General features: G+C 32.1%; 1 protein-coding gene across 2 annotated transcripts in view; it reads right to left on the bottom strand.

Moving 5' to 3' along the window:
- SK (small conductance calcium-activated potassium channel) overlaps positions 1 to 19,676 on the bottom strand; it is a 200,703-nt gene that overhangs the window by 13,227 nt on the left and 167,800 nt on the right. For both annotated transcript variants that reach the window (XM_090113322.1, XM_090113323.1), the window contains one exon: positions 7,813 to 8,012. In XM_090113322.1, the coding sequence (XP_089969448.1) occupies positions 7,813 to 8,012 (200 nt within the window). The remainder of the gene's footprint in view (positions 1 to 7,812; positions 8,013 to 19,676) is intronic.

The raw sequence follows: 19,676 nt of genomic DNA, 5'->3' as shown, positions 1-19,676 counted from the left end.
GGGTCACGGAAGATAGTGGTCAATTGGTCTATTGATCCACGGGTTTATGTTTTAAATTGTATGCGTATAGTTTGGTTCGTTTGGACAAAATTATAAGGGAATTTTACATAATTCGACACGACAGAAAGCGAAGTTGCTAGGCATCCTTCTAATAGCGAGGTCAATTGGCCTGGCGTAAAGTACCCGACAGTATAAGTTGCTAAGGAATCATATGATAGCGCAATACAATTGGTATGTAATTAAAAACCCGAAAGTTTACATGTCATGCTCTACATAGACGCAAACCAAACTTTTATAAATAAAAATTATGTAATAAAAAATAGAATCAAATCCATTAATTTTCTCAAATATAATAGAAACATCATCTTGAAGCTTAAGCACTACTCCAATCTATCACAATGTAGTGGCTAGCGTGATCACAAAGATGAAAGAAATTAATAAAAAATCGCAAAAGAATGTCTGTACACTTTGATACAAAGAGTTCAAAACTACGGACTTAAAAGTAAATAATTGATAGCGTCGAATCGATATCGAACTTCTTTATACCACTTCTTATAAATGTAAAAAGAAACTTATTTTAAAGCTTACAGCGTTTCATATTTGTTAGGTTTCATAGTGATGTAGCGTCCGTACGTTCCATGCAGTCCCGACTACAAAGTCATACTGATTTATAGTTAAAGTGTCCCATTAATAAATTACAAGACTTGCATCGATACTAATGATGGACAATCGATAGGTCACACTGCAAGTTATTTCCGATATTCAAGGCTGATCGCTAATAGAAGCTTTTTACGACTTCTTAAGGGCGTTCTGCTGCGAATCGGGTAATTGTAATGAAATAATGGTGTGCGTGAACGATATTTGATAATGTTAAGATTGGGAACTATATTTTTTGTAACCGTATAAACAGTCTTGTATTATGTCAAGAAAACCGGCAGAATACACATTCGTTTCAATAACTTTGCTCAAAAATATTTATATTCAACCCTACCAGCATTATAAAGAAGTGATGGAGACCTCTTTGGAATTTAAAACATACAATTTATCATTCAAAAAGCTGAGAGGGAACTTAACTAAAAGAAATATCCTGGCCCGTCTCCAACCCCTTATAATATAACAAGACTCTGCTATAGAATTAATGAACCGATTCTAACTTGGAGTATTTCTTACGTTTTGTATATTCTTGTTAGTTACAAATGATGCCATTATATTGGTTTTCCTTCGTTTCCTTACTTGAATTTCTTTGAATTAATATACCTCGTTTGTGAGGCTTAAGTTTGAAATTTAAAATTTTAACAAGCTATGTTTGCTTTACCTTACTCCTTTACCTCTAGTTAGTAACAGTCATGCTTTTATAAAGAAGAGGACGTGTATACACAAAAAAATATTAAAATGAAACTTCGGCTTCTCACTTCTTCTCTTAATATATACTTTAGATATTAGTTTCAACATTTAAATGACGTTAAGTACCATTAGTACATAATTCCCATATCAAAAGCATACGTTTGTAGGACAGGTACATTTCTACGATGTAGAGCTACGAACCGTAGCGCGTAGCGTGCTACGTGAAATCATTGATAATAGCTTTTGCTTTGCATTATTTTTCCATTTTACCAAGAGCTTAATGGTTATAAATGCAATAACAACACTTACTGTAGGTGGATTTGTAAAACATTTTTTTATTTCACTGTTTATCGTTTTTTTCATATTATAACCTAATGACCAGCAAGATTAGTTATGGTAAATTTTACTTCTATATATTGAGGGTTGCATGTTATTTAAGCGGATTAGAGGAATGTATAAATGTTTGAGTTTAAAAGGGATGAAAATAAATTTATTTAACATGACAGTGTTCGCATTTTGGATCTATACTAGTTAAGTTTAAAGTTCTATCACTCTTCAAGTATGATACAATGAAAAGTAATAATCAAAGTAATAGACGAAGCAATACAAAATACACAGTTCAAGGTAAAACAGGACACAAAACCCAGCAAGTGCCATTCAAACCACACTTGTCGATATATAAACGTAATATTTCAGTGATTGAGGTGCCATACATACACAGTACGAAATTTCTCAACGATCAAGCCGACCCGTACCAATTTTATTACCCATCTTATTGGTTTTATACAACCCGCGAGACTAAATGAAAACAGTAACTAGGTTATTGGTAAAACCATACTGCCGTAATGGAGAAATTGTAGACCGATTTACTGAAAGGCCTTTCTTGAATCCGTACCACTACACATTATAAAACAAAGTCGCTTTCTCTGTCCCTATGTCCCTTTGTATGCTTAAATCTTTAAAACTACGCAACGAATTTTGATGCGGTTTTTAAATAGATAAAGTGATTCAAAAGGAAGGTTTTAGTATATAATTTATTACGTTTTAGACAAAGCGGACGAAGCTGCGGGTGGTAAGCTAGTACGTAATAATTAAGTTTATGTATTATCCTTCTTTTGTACTTCCTTGTATGGAATATGATAGAAAGATTTATGAATGGGATTTAATACACTTGTGTGGTAAAGTCGTGTATTGTTTTGTGCGAAAGGCAGAATTGCATTTTAATAACATCTTATTACTATATTCTTGTATTTATTTACGGTAGGATATTATAGAAAACATTAAAACTATATTTATTTAACTTTATTTTCTATTAATATTAAGTTAACCATCACAAATTCGATAGTATTATTTCCCACACGCAATGTGAAGTCCCATGTCCTAGTGGGGTAAGGGGCAGATGCATTATACATCTGTTTCACTGATCGATTTTCTTTAGGGACAAGTAGGTGATCAGCCTTCTGTGTCCTATCAGACCGAGACATTTTTTTTCTTCGTCTCCACCGGGAATCGAACCCAGGACCCCTCGGTGCTACGCTCACGCGTCAACCACTGTACCAAGGAGGCGGTCAAACCCACACGCAATACTAAGTCTTAAATAAAATAAAATTACTTTTTGAATATGCAGTTAGACGGCCATAAAAAGGAGTAGATAGTATTGAAAGTAAATGACTCGAAAACGATATTTAATGCACTTTAATTACTTGAAAACCATTATGCGGTTTAGTTACTTTTCTGCAATTGAGCAATTTTTATTTTTCAGGAAAAGAAATGAAACATTTTATCATAATCACTGAGAAATATTTGCCGTGTAGTCAACGTTAATGGCATAATATATATTCTTATCTAATTAAAGAAATAGATAAAAATAATTGATTCAAAGAGAATGAGAAGATTAATAAACTAATCACAAAAGATTAACCTTAACCATATTCGAATAAAATAATTTATTACCCTACTGTAACAATATTATCCTTTAGTCAAATAATTATTTACATTGCAACTTTTTACCGTTTTTACCTCAAATACATTTAACAGTAAAAAAGTAACGTTTCCGATGAAAATATTTCAATTTCCTCCATCATCAGATAGCATACAATACTGGCCATTTGCATTGAATGAAGCCGCAAACGCTTAGTGCAGTCATTCAGCTAAAAAATATTAGTTTATTCGCTTTGTTTGCGAACACGTTATATAAAATTGCTGTGCAATTCCCATTTGTATTAAATTGAATCGTATCGCGGTTTGTTGAACTCGTCTTGAAAGTTTTAATTCGAATGCAATGTGTTTTCGCAATGAGTATAATTTAGATGGATTAAGACTAAAATGTTGGGACTTTTCTTTGCGCAGAATTGTTATAATAATCTCTAAAGCTAATTATTATTTTATGTGTAGAGTAAAGTAAGTGTAAAAATTACGTATAATAAAAATTGAATTACGCCACAGCATTGAATGCTGTCAATATTAAAAACGTAATATTAATAATTATACATTGACTAATTATATAACCGGGACCCCCTACGATTGCTATAATAGTTTCATACTTAAAACTGTCACTGTTTTAACATCTAGACAGTTCTTCAGATGACGATTCGAATTTGCATATTTCTCTAAAATTAACTCAAAATACACGATCTATTTACGACCTTACATATAAACTCAGTTTAATTAATGGGCTCACAATTAACTTAAGGAGGCTTCCGTTAGCTAAAATGGAGGAACTCATAAACGCACACCGGATATTAACACTTAATATTAGGCCCGAAATTATGAGTGCAAGTTTAATGAGCAAGCACTTTAATCTCTCGTTACTACTCCAATTATCTCGTTGCCATGGCAACGGTGTGTTTTTCATTACAGTATAAATTAACTCGGGTATTTTTAGCAACTGCTTATTTTAACAATTGAAGTTTACTTATAAAATAAATGATGAGGCTTTAATGTTTGTAGTATTTTCAAAGAAAAATAAATTTATATAAACAACGCTATAAAATTTAATTAAAAGTCTTAAAGAAATATTTCAAGAATATATCGTATATATATAGATAAACGTGATACCTAGTATAGTATTACATTATCTGCGGTGATACTTATTATATAATATTTTAAATTTACACTATGAAAATATCATATTCCATAATAATATAATAACGTCCCATTCGTATGGTTTCAGCCTTGCTAAGTGGACCTATCTTATATGGGTTGGTAAACGTCACGTATCTTACAGTTTATGGTCGTAATTGCATTACCTTATTGTATTTTACTACTCTTTCCAAAGCCAAGCCCTTCACGGAATAAAAAAGAACATTAAATCTTTTATTTTTTATTTTTTCGAGTGGCAAAACGATTGTATGTGTCGGTTTAACAAGATTACTTTTATAATTATTTTATAATATTAATCCAGCCTACCTTTTACACTTTATTGAACTAAAGTGTAACTACATTACCTACTGCCATGGTTGCCTGTAAGAGATCACTACTAAGTGATTAGACCGCCAAATAAATACCTTAGACCATTTACTTGTATTAATTAATAAATAAATAAGACATTGAAGTGACAATAAAGATATGAAAAAGCATCAGTAAAAAGCATTGAAAGTATATGTATATCGTTAATATGAGCTTCTGATAAAAGAAGTACTTCATCATACACAAAGGGTTAGGCTAATGTGTAATAGATTACAAAAATCTCTAACTGTTGCTAGTCTAGCGGACCGAGAGTGATTTCCCGGACCAAATATTTGTTTTGACCCGACATGACAGCTAATATTTGCGAACCTCGGAGTGGATTGTATGAATGTGTGATGTATGAAGCTTTAATAGTGTTTCGATGTTAAAAAATAATCTAACTTGCTATAGCAAGTCTCTATACAGAGTGTAATCGTTAAGTGTGCACAGGTCATTATTCCGTAACTATTACATACCATGGGAGTGTTACATGTAATTCTTTAGGATATTTTCCGTTTTATTTTTAAAGTTATTATTGTCATTTTACTTATTAGGTAAAGTACTTTTATCAGTTTATAGATTTGTGATATCTGTAATAGTTACGGAATAATCGCCTGTGCAAACTTAACGATTACACCAAGATTACACCCTCTATATTGCAACGATGACACATCAAATGCAGATTATCATAATGAAGACAGATAATGTATGTGACTAACGAGCTGTCAAATCAATACAGATAAATAATAATTAGACAGTAAATCGTAACTTACAATGTAAACATTGGTTGATTGATTGATGAAATGATGATTGAAAGTGGATTGTAAAATCATTCTGATACCTTATAATGTTTTTAATCAGTAAACTGAAATTTATAGAACGTTGTTATATCTATACCTATATTATAAAGTGTAGACTTTGTTTGTTTGAACGCGCTAATCTCAGGAACTAACTGGTCTAATTTGAAAAATTATTTCGGTGTTAGATAGCTCATTTATAGAGGATGGCTATAGGCTAAGTATATATCATTGCACTAAGACCAACAGACGCGGAGCCACGCGAGTGAAACCGCGGAGCGCAGCTAGTATTTTATATATTTCAGTAATGATACGTTAAAACAATATTTAATATTTAAGGCTACAATAATTATTATTAGTGTTTTGGGATTTTATTTATCATTTTGTTAACGAACGTACGCTTCGTAAAATATTTCAACCAATATGGTTTTATTATAATGAGCAAATAAGTGTGGCACGTATTATGTTTTAACATATAACTTTAATGTAAAAATCCATCATCTATCCACAGAAATATCATTCAAGTTGGTTTCACTTTACATTATTTAGAAAAACTAACATTATTAAAAAAGGTAAACGAATACAGTGATCTAATAGATATAAATGCAGACAGTATGGTTAAGTTCTATAATGCTTCTCTCAAATATTTCAACGAAAAATAATTGTATTAAAATAATTTTTAATGTATTTTATTGTAATCTTTTTATATTATTATTATTATTATTATTTTTTTTTTTAATTTTAATATTGTAATTAATTGAATGACGATTTTGTTTTAATATGAATGTTTACATTGTTTATAAATAGATATTTTCTAATGTTTGTCAAACTACATACATATATTTTTGTGTAGAGATTATTATAGTTATATAAAAAAAAATTCAATTTTTGTGTTGGTTTTTATGTATTTTAATTTTATACTTTAAAATTGTAATCTGAATGCCGATTTTATTTTTAATATGAATGTTTACATTGCTAATTAATATATATTATGTCTGTCGAACTTTATTTTTATGTAACTAGATATTATTTATATAAAAAAAAATGAATTTTTAAGTTGGTTTTTATGTAATTTAATTTAATATTTTAAAATTGTAATTTTGTATTCCGATTTTATTTTAATATGACTGACATTATTTTTTTTAAATAGATATTTTATTGATAATTGTTAAACGTTATTTTGTGTAGCTGTTTTGTGTATCAGTTTTTTTTTTGTTCTTAAATCATAACCGTTTTCTAAGGCATGTGGTGTTAGCCTATAATTAATTGTTGCACTTGATTTGTTAAATTGCATTCTCCTTGTATGTCTAAAATTAGTGTTAACAATTGTTGGCTATCCTTTGTAAAATAAATAAATAAAGGTGTTTTAATAATTATTATTTTAACAGACGCTAGAGTTTTGTTTTTAGTAATTTTAACTATAAATCAATATTTTTACCTAACTAATAAGGTTTTTATATATTAAGTTACTGTTATTTGAAACTTCTGAAACTATTCATGCATTCATAAATTTTAATCTGTAGGTATATTCTCCAAACAAAAGTTACTAAGATTCTCAAAACTTTCACAGCCAATAATTTAATTTGCAAAGCCTTCATCAAGCCGTCTAACCTTGATCCAGAACATTCCACTAAGAAGAGTAGTCTAAACTATGTAAATGTTAGGCCAAAGATATTTGATAATATTTGTGTAGGAGCATTATATTGGTAAGGTACTTGCGTGGGTACTTAGGCGTACTAAATTCCATTTTCTTTTTTAAATGAATATTATATAAATCTTACGAAATCTATCAAACCAATAGACATTGTTCACAAATGAATCTTAAGTAAAGAAAAAAATGAAGCACTTGCTTTTCTCAAATTAACTATTTATGTATTACTATGCTATCATTTGTAGAGTCGTGTGGAACGGTACCAAAAATTGAATTTAACGTAAAAAAAAGACGCTATAAAAAGAAACAAACAAAACCGATTTGATAACAAAGCAGCGAAGTGCTAAAAAGTGTAACTCATCACATGCGAATATTCAGTATCTTATTGAAGATTCTTATAAATTGGTAGGTGGTTTAAGGTATTTTTAATATGTAATATTACTAAATAATATTCAACACAACACGTAATGCCACTGGTCTTGCAGGTGCATAATATGGGCGACGCTGGTCACTAACCGTCAAGTGACGCGTCTGCTTCTACAAAACAAAATAGTATATTGACATTTTACATACCTATATCCTATATTAGGTTTATGCTTAGCAGTCCCCCCGCCCTTATACGTGCCGCCTCCGAGCGCCCTCTCTTCGCCGAACCGCGGGTACTCGCTGTGCACTCCGACCAGCGCCACGCCGGCCTCCTCGCTCGCTTCCCGCCCGCCGGAGTAGGCCTTCATGGTGCCCGGGATCGAGAGCGTCGACACCGGCTTTCGCAACTGAAATTTTTTTGGGTGCTATGTAAGTGAATGTGTTAAGAGAATTTGTGGTATAAAAATAATCAGGCGTAAAATATTTGAATCTGTCCACATACAAATATCAGTGTCTAATGCAAAGCAAAGCTTGTAAATAACTAGATAAAACACACTTCTTATATATAAATAAACATTATACACGCACTATAAAGATACTTATAACAGTTTTAGTTTTTTATAATGAGCATTGAACCGTCACTCTACCATTCAATAGTCAGGTTAATAATAAACTGTTTACTAGATCCTGGATAATATAAGATCTAAATTCGCACATTAAAATAAGTTCACATAAAGCTACATAATAATTATTATGTATTTTTTTTTCACACACCATGTGTGTAACTACATGAAATTTTCAATCTCGTCGAACAAGCATCGTACTTAGCTTAATATATTATATAAATCTCGTGTCACAATGTTTGTACTCAATGGACTCCTAAACCACTTGACCGATTATAATAAAATTCGCACACCATGTGCAGTTTGATCCAACTTGAGAGATAGGATAGTTTAAACATGTAGGTACCACGGACGAAGCCGGGGCGGACCGCTAGTTTGACTATATTATAATAATTACGATCATATTACGACTGTCGACTGATATAAAAAATTGTTCTCATTATAATGAATGAACAAAACGCAATACTTCCCCACTTTCCTATGAATAAATAAAAGGATTTGAATGAAACAGTAATGGTATTGGGTTCTCAGTGCAAAGCATTTGGGTTGCCTTGTAATATTGGGGAATGGGGTTTCAGAATCACGTCGGCAATTCGGATAAAGTTCGGTCAGAGTCAGTGTAATGACGCCATTCGTTCTAAGTATCGGATTAGACTTTTAGTGAGGACTTCATATACGGAGGTATTTTCATGGAATGGTCACTGTACAGCCAAAAATGGAGTGTTATTAAACGTTATAGTTATATTTCCTTTAAAAGTCTGTAACAAATAATATTTTTACGTAATATTTAACCAAATATATTTTTGGGAAATTTGTTATATATGGAATTAATAGAATTAACCGCAATTTGGGCTGTTAATTGATGTATGCGAACTGGCTGCGGTTTATAAAATTGTTTCATTACGCCAAATAACCTTTTTGACTGTTTAAATTATGTGTGATATTGTTATTTAGATATAGATACATAAAAAAAAACTTCACATTGCACTATTATGACTCGCATAAAATCTACACTAGAACTATACACAACTCAATCCTTCTAGAAAGTTCTCAGGTTTCTATATGAAATCATAAAACCTCTCGTAGTGAATAAGGTGTTTTCTTCATGCTTCATTGCATTGTTCCGACACGACGAATACAACCTAAATAATGATAAAACGTTCTTGTACTTAATAACACGGAAGCGATATTTATTGTTCTACCCGTGACTTTTAAAAGTTCTATAATAAACGCTTCATGTTTGAGTATACCTTTTGTGTATTGTGATTATCCCTATTTAACAAAGGCCAGTATGTACAAATAAGGTGTATAAAACAATATGCTAAGATTTTAAATCTATGAAACGGAATTCAATGTGTTTTTTTAATAGCAAGTGTTCTAGGTGAAGCTTTAGTTAATAAATTGCTGACTTTTAGACAACGCATGCAAAGCTGCGGGCGAAAGTTAATATTCGTTTACAATTATTCCTTCTGTTTCAGTACAGAGCCAAGGATAAAACAGAAGAAAAATCTTGGCATACAAAACAATTTTTTTATAAATCTTTTACCCAACAGCAATGTATATTTCCTTGTTTCTTATAAGCCTTAATCTTAACACATTAAGAGATAAGCGTTGCCAGTAATAAATCGTAAATGATATTTAAGTTATGGAACAAATACATATTTATGATATGGTAATGCTTGTAACGAGCTACGAATATACGACTTTCATTCCCACAAAAACTGCCTTTAGACATCCCTATGATAATATTGTAAATAAGTTATGCTAATATAGACACTCTTGCTATCAACATATAGACTATAACCGTGTAAACTTTAACTTGACATTTGATCATGGTCTCAAATGTCAAAGGTTTACAGGGAATCATATAAAAATTTAATTAGCTATTGAAGACTGATGAAAAGTCAATAAAGAAGCAGTATTTGTAACTATTAAACATGAGAAATTGGTGAGAGTTAAATTATTTGAATTATTGATTTAACGAGTTTATTGTGTTAATTAACGTTATAAGTAAATTATGCAGACACATTCCACGTATTCGTAGTTAGAATGCAAGTCATATTCTCTTATGTGCAACTTTAGTATAATTCTTATCAGAGTTAAACGTTTATAGAAATTAATATAAGAGGGAATTAATATTAATATTATCTTACTAGCTTCCGCCCGCGACTCCGTCCGCGCGGATGTCGGTCTTCGCGTGGATGGTTTATTTCTCCGTTTGAGTTACTCTGACTTATAAATATCTATTGGACCCAAACTTAGACCCAAATACAGCTAGGCCTATAATAATACGCAACGTGTGTTCGCGGTTCTTCAGAACAACGTCTATGGATAAAACTGAAAAATAAAGATTTTTTTTTTTCTACGTATTTTTCCAGGATAAAAAGTATCCTATTTTACGCCCAGGATAATAAGATATAATTATACCAAGTTTCATCGAAATCGAACCGTTAGTTTTCACGTGATGTCTTCACATACAGACAGACAGACAGACAGACAGACAGACAGACAGACAGACAGACAGACAGACAAAAATTTTTTTAATCACATATTTGGGTTTGGTATCGATCCAGTAACACCACCTGCTATTTATTTTTTCAATATTTTCAATGTACAGAATTGACCCTTCTACAGATTTATTATATGTATAGATAATATATATGGTTAATGTTACGCGCGATTTAGGGTCTCTACAAAAACTGGATTTTAAATTTAAAAGAAAATTACCAGATTCTATTCTACTCAGAGACTTCAGACTTTCGTAACATTTTATAAATGTCCCAAAAAACATAAAAAATCAGTTTATTAGGATTAAATAATTGTCTTTTTTTATTTAGAAAGTATGTACTACCTACTTATTATTCCTTCTATGATCTATATCTGGATATTTTTATCTGCTTCGTTACAACTTGCTTGGTTTTTCAATATCAAAAAAATGTGTTTATCATTCCTTTTGATGAACTAAAGAATCAAAGCGCTTAGTAACTATATAATGAGGGCCATCGATCTTTGTCCAATATAGAGCTAGTATAGCATTGAACAAAATATGAAACTCCCGTGATGGATTGTTGTTTCTTCGAAGAAAAACTTGGCCAATCAACTCTATTGAGAACTGTATTATGTACTGAAGGATAACTTGCAATTGCTGGAATTGGACGTTATAAATGTTTATAATTTACTAGAAAAAAATATTGTATTTTTAGTCTATAAGAGTAAAGTATGCATAATACAATCTTACGATTAAATTGAAAAACACCTAGACTGAAAACATTTAAAAAATTTAATATGCAACCGGTTTCATGAGTACTCTCGAAAAAATAATTATTTTTAAATAATTATTAACATCATTATTTAAAAATAATTGTCCGTGCATTTTTTGAAAATACATTTTTTATATATTATAAACAAATGCAATTTACTCGTGATAAAAAAATATCTATCGTATAAAACAAACATTTATAAATTTGAATCGGATTGCTTGCTACGGGTTACTACAACCAAAGAATGTGTTCTTTGGTTGTAGTAATATTTCAAAGAATAACCGGGCGTCCGCTGCCGGGGTCGTGGACGATTTCTAATACCCCAGCCACACTATGCTACTGCCGCTCGCCTCGATATTGCCGTCTGGCCACACACTGCTCTACTCGCGCGATTAATCGCGACGCTCTTCACTAGGGATGGGTCGTCGACGTATTTTTCATCAACGAGACTAGATAGTTAAATGTCGTTCATCAACTAGTCATTCAACTAGTTAAAATCTTCGACTAGTCCATGTGTAAAATAAATAACTATCTATACATATAATAAAATCGTAGGAAAGTCAAAACTGTACATTGAATATTTTTTTAAAAGAATACATAATCCATGATCTATAATCGATATAGAAGCCAAAAATATAGTTTTTAGAATTTTTGTCTGTTTGTCTGTTTGTCTGTTTGTCTGTTTGTCTGTATGTTTGACCGAGCTAATCTCGAAAAGTACTGCATAGATTTACTTCAAATTTTGCATGAATATTCCTAAGAGGTCGGGTGAGGATAGTTTAAACATATTATCATGATACCACCTTCGGGGGAGGAGCTGTGAGCCTTTATTTTTCTTACATATTCCGTGTACTACGACAGCGTACAATCTAAAGACTCATGTTTAAATGTTGGTTTCGAGTAAGCCATGCTATTATCTAGCTTTACAAAATAAAAACTATGTCATTTACGTAATTTGGGCAGAGAAACAGTTAAATGAATCTTAGCAGTATAAAGACAAATTTGAAACAGCGCCATCTATGAAGTGTTAGAAAAATCAAACACACGTTAACTATTGGAAATTAATAATCAAATGAAGCATATATAATATGTTGTTTGAATTGTCAAACAACATATTATATATGCTTCATTTGATTCTAGATATTGATCTAGATGGACACTATAAAAATTATGCCATTTAAGTAACTTGGGAAGAGAAACATAGTTTAAAGAATGTAAGTTGTATAATGTTAATTTTGTAACAGCGCCATCTATGAGATTTCGTAAAAATCAAATCAATTTAGATGTTAACACTACCGAATACACAGTTGGAAATTAATAATTTAAATATAATTATGTTATTTATTTAACTCTTTAGCCCATATCTTCCCTTCCCTATAAGGTATATTTCGTGTAAATAATAAATATACTACATTTTTTAAAGTGAGGGTAGATGTTTATTATTTTAAGTAAAACTAGACACCATTATCTACAGTTAATCTAATATTGATTGCGTTCATTAGTTACAATTTTAAAATTCTTCGTATTTTATAAATTTACTAGCTTACCGCCCGCGGGTTCGTCCGCTTTGTCTAAAACCTAATAAATTTAAATTATTATATACTAAAACCTTCCTCTTGAATCAGTTAAAAAAACCGAAATCCGAAAATCAAAATCCGTTGCGAAGTTTTAAAGATTTAAGCATACAAAGGGACATAAGGACAGAGAAAGCGACTTTTTTTATACTATGTAGTGATATTTATAAAGCAATTGAATGCCATAAAACCAAAAATATCAAATGCAATCTTCGTGTTTTGTGAATTTTCACCATCATGCGTTCCCACAAAAAGTAAGTTGTTACTTATAGGCTCAGAGGAATATTATTGCTCTGAGCTTATAGGTATTTATTTTTTATAATGATAGCAATTCATGTTTTTTGTTAGTAGGTATTATATTACACTTTTAGAATGAAATAATAAAATGATGAATTCTTTTATTATTTTGAGGTGCATTGGGAACAGTAGTTTTTGATAAAATTTTATTTGTAAGTAGCTTTTTTATAGATTTACAGTTAACTTTTGATTTTGTTATTTACTGATTCAATGCTCATAAAATTATATCGCCTTTGGAAGACGATTTCTGCTGATATTTTTACAACACCACTTGAAAATTGATGATTTGATGGTAAAGATAGTAGCAGCGAGGATTAAGTGGAAATTAGTAATCATCCGCTTCGTCAATTTTTGACTGAAGTTAATGTCCAACGTCCAATGGTTCAATCATTGGAAGTATCTCGGGAAATTTTTCAGGAAGGAGAGGAGGGGCAGCCAACCACATATCAAACGACTACGTTTTAGTACCGAAAAAAATGTTATTCCAAATGAAACGTAAATCTTGCACAAACAACTGTACAAGTACCTAATGTTTTTATTTTGACTTTGCGGTTATCTGATTATAATATTTATCGTTATGGCTATCGAGGTACCGACCGTACTGGGATCAGAGTACATGATACAGTTCATCATCCAGGATTGCTAAGAGCATTTTAACACTGAAAAAGATGTTTTCTTTGAATCGTAGTTGCTTCATTTATTTATTTTTAATCATTTTACATAATATGTTTTATATTTTATAAATATAATATCATTTTCATTATTTAAGTAGATAAAATAAATTATGTAACGGTTTTATAAGAAAACACAGTATATTTATTAGGCGACGGTGATTTCTTCCAGGCAAAAGATATTCATCAGCTCAATAAAATTGAATAGTATGTTGTTAGTTATTCTTTAGATTCACAATTGTAATGAGCATTTCCGCAAGCAAGTTGTATCGTAGTTTAGATATTATATCATAGTTTTGACATATTCAAGTTCCAACAAAACCCTCAAATTTTTGAGCAGGGTTGAGCAAGATAATTTGAAAAATGTGCCGTGTTAAGTATTATAGAAAAGGTTAGTTCGTTGGTAATTATTATTTCTTCTTCATTTACATGTTGTTAGTAAAAATAAACTTTGACTAACAGTCAAAGTATATTTTAACTAATACTACTTAATATCTATTATACCTACTTATGTTCAGTATTTATCTGTATTATTCATCATCATCAGCCCATATACGTTCCCACTGCTGGGACACGGGCCTCCTATGAGGGTACAGGCCATAATCCACCACGCTGGCCAAGTGCGTGTTGGCGGATGACACATATTGTCATCGAACTGTTTTAATTCTTCGACATGTCGGTTTCCTCACGATGTTTTCCTTCACCGTTCGAGCAGTGGTGATGTTACAACATGCGCAGATAAATTGAAAAATCAATTTATTTCCTGCGCGCTCGCCTGGTCTCGAACCCCGGACTTATCGATTCGAAGTCCGAGGTCTCACCACTGAGCCACCACTGCTTATCTGTATTATTATTGCTTGGTAATTAATATATTTTCATGTCGTATACCTAATTATAAACATAAGTTTGATGTGTAATTAGCTGGATTTATTTTTACACACTCACAGACTTATATTTTATGTTAAAAGAGTGTTAATAGTGTAAAGCGTGTCACACATGGTGAAGATACTATAATATTTTATCTTAAGATACTGTTATATTTTATATCACAGTATCTTAACGCATCCGGTATCAGCGTTCGGACCATCATTTTTCTTTTTGTCATTGCATACTAAGACCCCTGTAGAACCGCCATCCTTTTACAAATGACGCGAAATTTTGTGGGTAATAAAAATATATAACAGTATCTTAAGATAAAATATTATAGTATCTTCACCGTGTGTGACGCGCTTAAATCATGATATTTTTTCACAATTAATAATAATCCTTTTTTCTAATGGTGTTGGCATTAAATTAAACCGCGCTGTCGTTTCGTTCACAAAAAGTGATGTTATGAGGAGCATATTCGGTCCTCATATCATAAAAAATCTGTGCGAAAACAATAAACACGTGTGAGGCCCTCACGGCAGATCGGGGTGGTCTGACGCGAAGTGGGGACAGCGTTGTCACTGTATCGCTCTTGCCACGCTGTTCAACAGACTTATTCGATAGTTCAGTTTTGTGTTAAGACCGCTGTGACAACCAACCCGTGAGACAACCAAACCCGGTCTCCCCTACTATCCCGTGAGACCGAAACCTTCACTGAGAGGGTATGACGTCTCACAGCTGATCGCAAACGGCATATTGTACTATCCCGTGAGACCGAAACCCTCACTGAGAGGGAATTACGTCTCACTACTGATCACGACAGTCATATTTTATCTCGAGTATCTGAAACTTTACTCAATATGAAGACCGTTTGACAAATAATAGGGTGCATCATAATATTATTCGATCTCTTGAAGATGAACATGAGTATAAGCAATGACTAGAGTAGGGACGCGAATATTACAATTATATGAGACAAGAACGATTAATAAGTTTGTCAGTCCCCGGTATCACAGACAAAATAGAAAATCTATTGTGTCGCGCCCCGATCGGGGCGCTCGGTGGTCAATGGGTTAATGAAAGATTAAGAATTGAAACTATACGGTCTCTGGAAACGGACGAATAGCGAGAGGCCCGTCTTACTGCAGACAGATTTCGTCATAGTCTTAATGACTTGAGGTAAACAATCTACGAATTCGGTGGTGTGGTCTGACAAATATAAAAGTGGGTTTGCTTATAACCTCACAATTGATTACAGATCATCTTCTGTAAAGGCGTAGTATGTTCTTTTTGTAATGCTTTAAAGTGTAGTAAGGAGTCGGCTTTCATTTGAAGATACACCGGAACCTTTGAAATCACTACTTTTAGAGGAACATACTGTGCAATGTAAACTGTTATTAGACATTATTCGCTCTTATAGTAGCGCGTTTCAAATGATCCTTTGGTGCTCAATAATTATCAGAAGGTCCGTTCATGCTTACTTTTAAGATACAAGGTCAATTTTACCATTTGATAGGATCCCTTTTGCCTGTAGGCCAACCTAAGTTTGTTTAAATAGGTATATTTTGTATTCGACTACAACGAATAGTGGAATACAAGAAATCAATATTTCTCAAATTTAAAACTGAACTCATTTCACAATTTTAGAACAGGTTAATTCGTATGTATGCAGTTTTAAATCGACATTAGAAGCTTTTCCTCAAGATGGTGATATCGGCACTCAGGAACTCCCTGGACGTGTTATAACGCCCAGGCCACAGTATTACAAATTTTTCCTAAAATAGAGCAACGAATGTATTTTCGCATAGCAACGGAGGGGAACTCGCAGGGGGTCAAGTGACGCGTCACGCGGGCCACTTACCACAAACATGCTTAGTTTGTGGTACCGAGCGCGAAAGAAAGTCATCGTGTTTTTAGTAAAGTTACTATGTTAACTAACGTAATTTAATACTTAAGTACATATTCTATAATGGTGTGCTCAAACTGTTAATCTACATTTAATTTAGATTATTATATTTTGATACTAAGTAATGTAGAATTTAAATCACATTCATTCATGTTTTCTTCAGATTTTAAGATTTTCTTATCAGAGTGTTCAATTTTAATGTAAGTAGTTAAATTTTATAAGAGACAATAATTAAGAACATTCAAAAATAAAGTGTCACGTATTTTTTTTAAACGACGAATGACGAAAAACGACCTAATCGCGGACGAAGTCGCGGGCAACAGCTAGTGTATTAGATAAAATTCTAGAAAAGTGATGTCTGTACAATGAAAATATGTAAAAAAAATAGCAGGGGTTATTATTAAATCGATCTCAAACCCAAAACTGTAGTTATAATTTTTTTTGTCTGTTTGTCTGTATGTTTGTGCACGCTAATCTCAGAAACGGCTCATCCGATTTAGATGCAGTTTTCACTAATATATTGTGGTAATCTTCATTTAACATTAAGTGTTTATTTCATGTTAATCGGTTTGTAAATAAAAAAGTTATGACCATTTAAGTATTCACGGCGAACATTTGCTAAGGCATTCTATTGTACACTATACAGTGTACGATAAAACGTAAGTTATCTGTTATACGCTACAGTTATTATTCCTTATAAATGTCCAGGTGATCATATCGAAAGTCCCCAAGGGTGGGGGGGTAAGCTGAGGTAGTAGGGGGGGAAGGGGTCAAATTAGAATTATATATGCTTACTTCTAGGTAAATTTTATACATAAAATGTCCTTTAAATTATGTCGTATTATATTTTTAACCCCTTTTAACCATTTTTAACCATCAAAAAGATGGGTGATAAGTGTTTGACCGCTATGTTTGTCTGTTTGTGCCACCGTAGCTCGCTAACAGGTAATACGAATTAGATGCGTGTTAGGCAGCATATTTTCCGACGCTGGTTCTTAGATAAAGTGTATCAAAATCGGTTCATCCATTTATTATACCTAGGTATATAGAGGTAAAAGTGGGAATGTGGGAAAAAATATTAGTTATATTTTTATCCAATTCGGTTTATCCATTTATTAGATTACAGCGGTGAAAGTGGGAATGAACAATAATCGAATGTGGTCAAATAATATACTCAAGCGGCATATCAAAATATAAAAGAGCAACGTGTTTTATCGAAATCGGTTCATCCGTTTATTACATTTAGGGGTGACAGTGGTTAGATAAATAAACCAAATGGAGCATCAAACGACAGGATATGACGTGTACATATAGGTATAATTAGATAATATGGTTTACATCAAAATCGGTTCTGCCATTTACTAGGTGTGGAAAGAGAAGGGTTGAAAGTCTGTGAAAGAAGAGGGGGATATGGGAGCGAGAGGATAGCCACACCCTGGAAATTTTGAACTCTACTCAAAGCCACATAGGCCTGGCTCTTGGCAATTTTTTTTTCCTAAAGATACCACTTCTTTTGCCACTGTGATCCATTACAATTTGTGCACGGTTACGGCCCAACTTAAAAGATGTCAAGGAGCAACAAACTTATAGATATCAATATGATGTAGGAATGTAATATGGAGGTAGAGGTAGGTCTCGCTCACTTGAAAATATCACATGAAAATAAGAAACCGAAGTTAAAAATTTAAAAATTAAAAAGAAAAACCCAACGCAACGAAGGAAAAGGAATAAATAATAATTTTACAAACTTCCCGACGATCTTTAAAATTAAGTACCATTATAAAAAAAATATAATTGTATATGATATGATAATGATGGTATGGCAGCCCCGATGACTTTGTTTTTTTATTTTTATAAATATTTAAAATGGTATTTATTTTTAAAGATCTTCGGGAAGTTTGTAAAATTAGTGAAACTTTTATTACATCGTCTCAAACTTTTTGGTCTGTGTAGCGCATGTCGCGTGACGGTCGGCTGCCGAGTAGGTATAAAGCAGTGTTCGGAGTCATTATCGTACAAATACGATAATTTTGTGCCTAAGTTTCACTTTTACCGTGGTTTCATAAAACCACACAACATTTTTTCCTTTTTCTATGCACTTTTCTTCGTTGCGTTGAGTTTTTTTTTTATTTAATTTTTATTGCACGGTCTAAACGGTTTAGTTACTAGGGCGTGAGACAGGAAAGATCTGAGCGCTGAGACAAACGTCAAAACGCAAAGGAATAGAATCCGCTATCGATACTAATTATTGTCTTAACCCTAGAACACTAACCTTATTTTTCACCGTTTAATACTAACCTTCGTCGCTTCGACTACGCTTTTTATTGGAGGGGATTAAGGGGTTTAATAATTAAAACAATATATTTGTAGTTATGTTTTTATTTTAAGGACAATGTATTAATCTACATATAAAAATATTAAAATACTTATATTACCATATTTTTTATTCAAACAGTCATCAAAATGAGATCATAGTTTACATGCTTTATGAAAGTTCTTAAAATTTTTGAAAAATGCGTACACATAATATATACCACTAAATTGCTCGAAATAAACTATTAATTGTAAAAATAATATCTGAAAAATTAATAAAAAATATAATTTTGATAATAGCTTAGGATCTAAAACATTTGTGACACACATCAAGTTTGTGTTCCGCACACAACGATTTTTTGGACTTAGTGCACCTATTTTTAGTCTACCTTTGCTTTACGGTGGGACATATAGCATATTTATGTTTCTTTTATTTTGCTGTGGAGGGACATAAGCATCATTACTTTGCTCAGTCTCATTTATAACATTCATATTACTTCTTTCTGGCATGTTTAAAATTTATGTGATTGAGTCCCGCAGAGTATCAGTAATGTCATCAG

Source organism: Colias eurytheme, chromosome 19 (genome assembly GCF_061535395.1).
Source record: "Colias eurytheme isolate Ceu_HAF_F1 chromosome 19, ilColEury1 Martin Lab GWU primary, whole genome shotgun sequence".
Classification (NCBI taxonomy): Eukaryota; Metazoa; Arthropoda; class Insecta; order Lepidoptera; family Pieridae; genus Colias; species Colias eurytheme.
The sequence above is the reverse complement of the archived record's forward strand: the minus strand, read 5'-3'. Positions and strand labels throughout refer to the sequence as shown.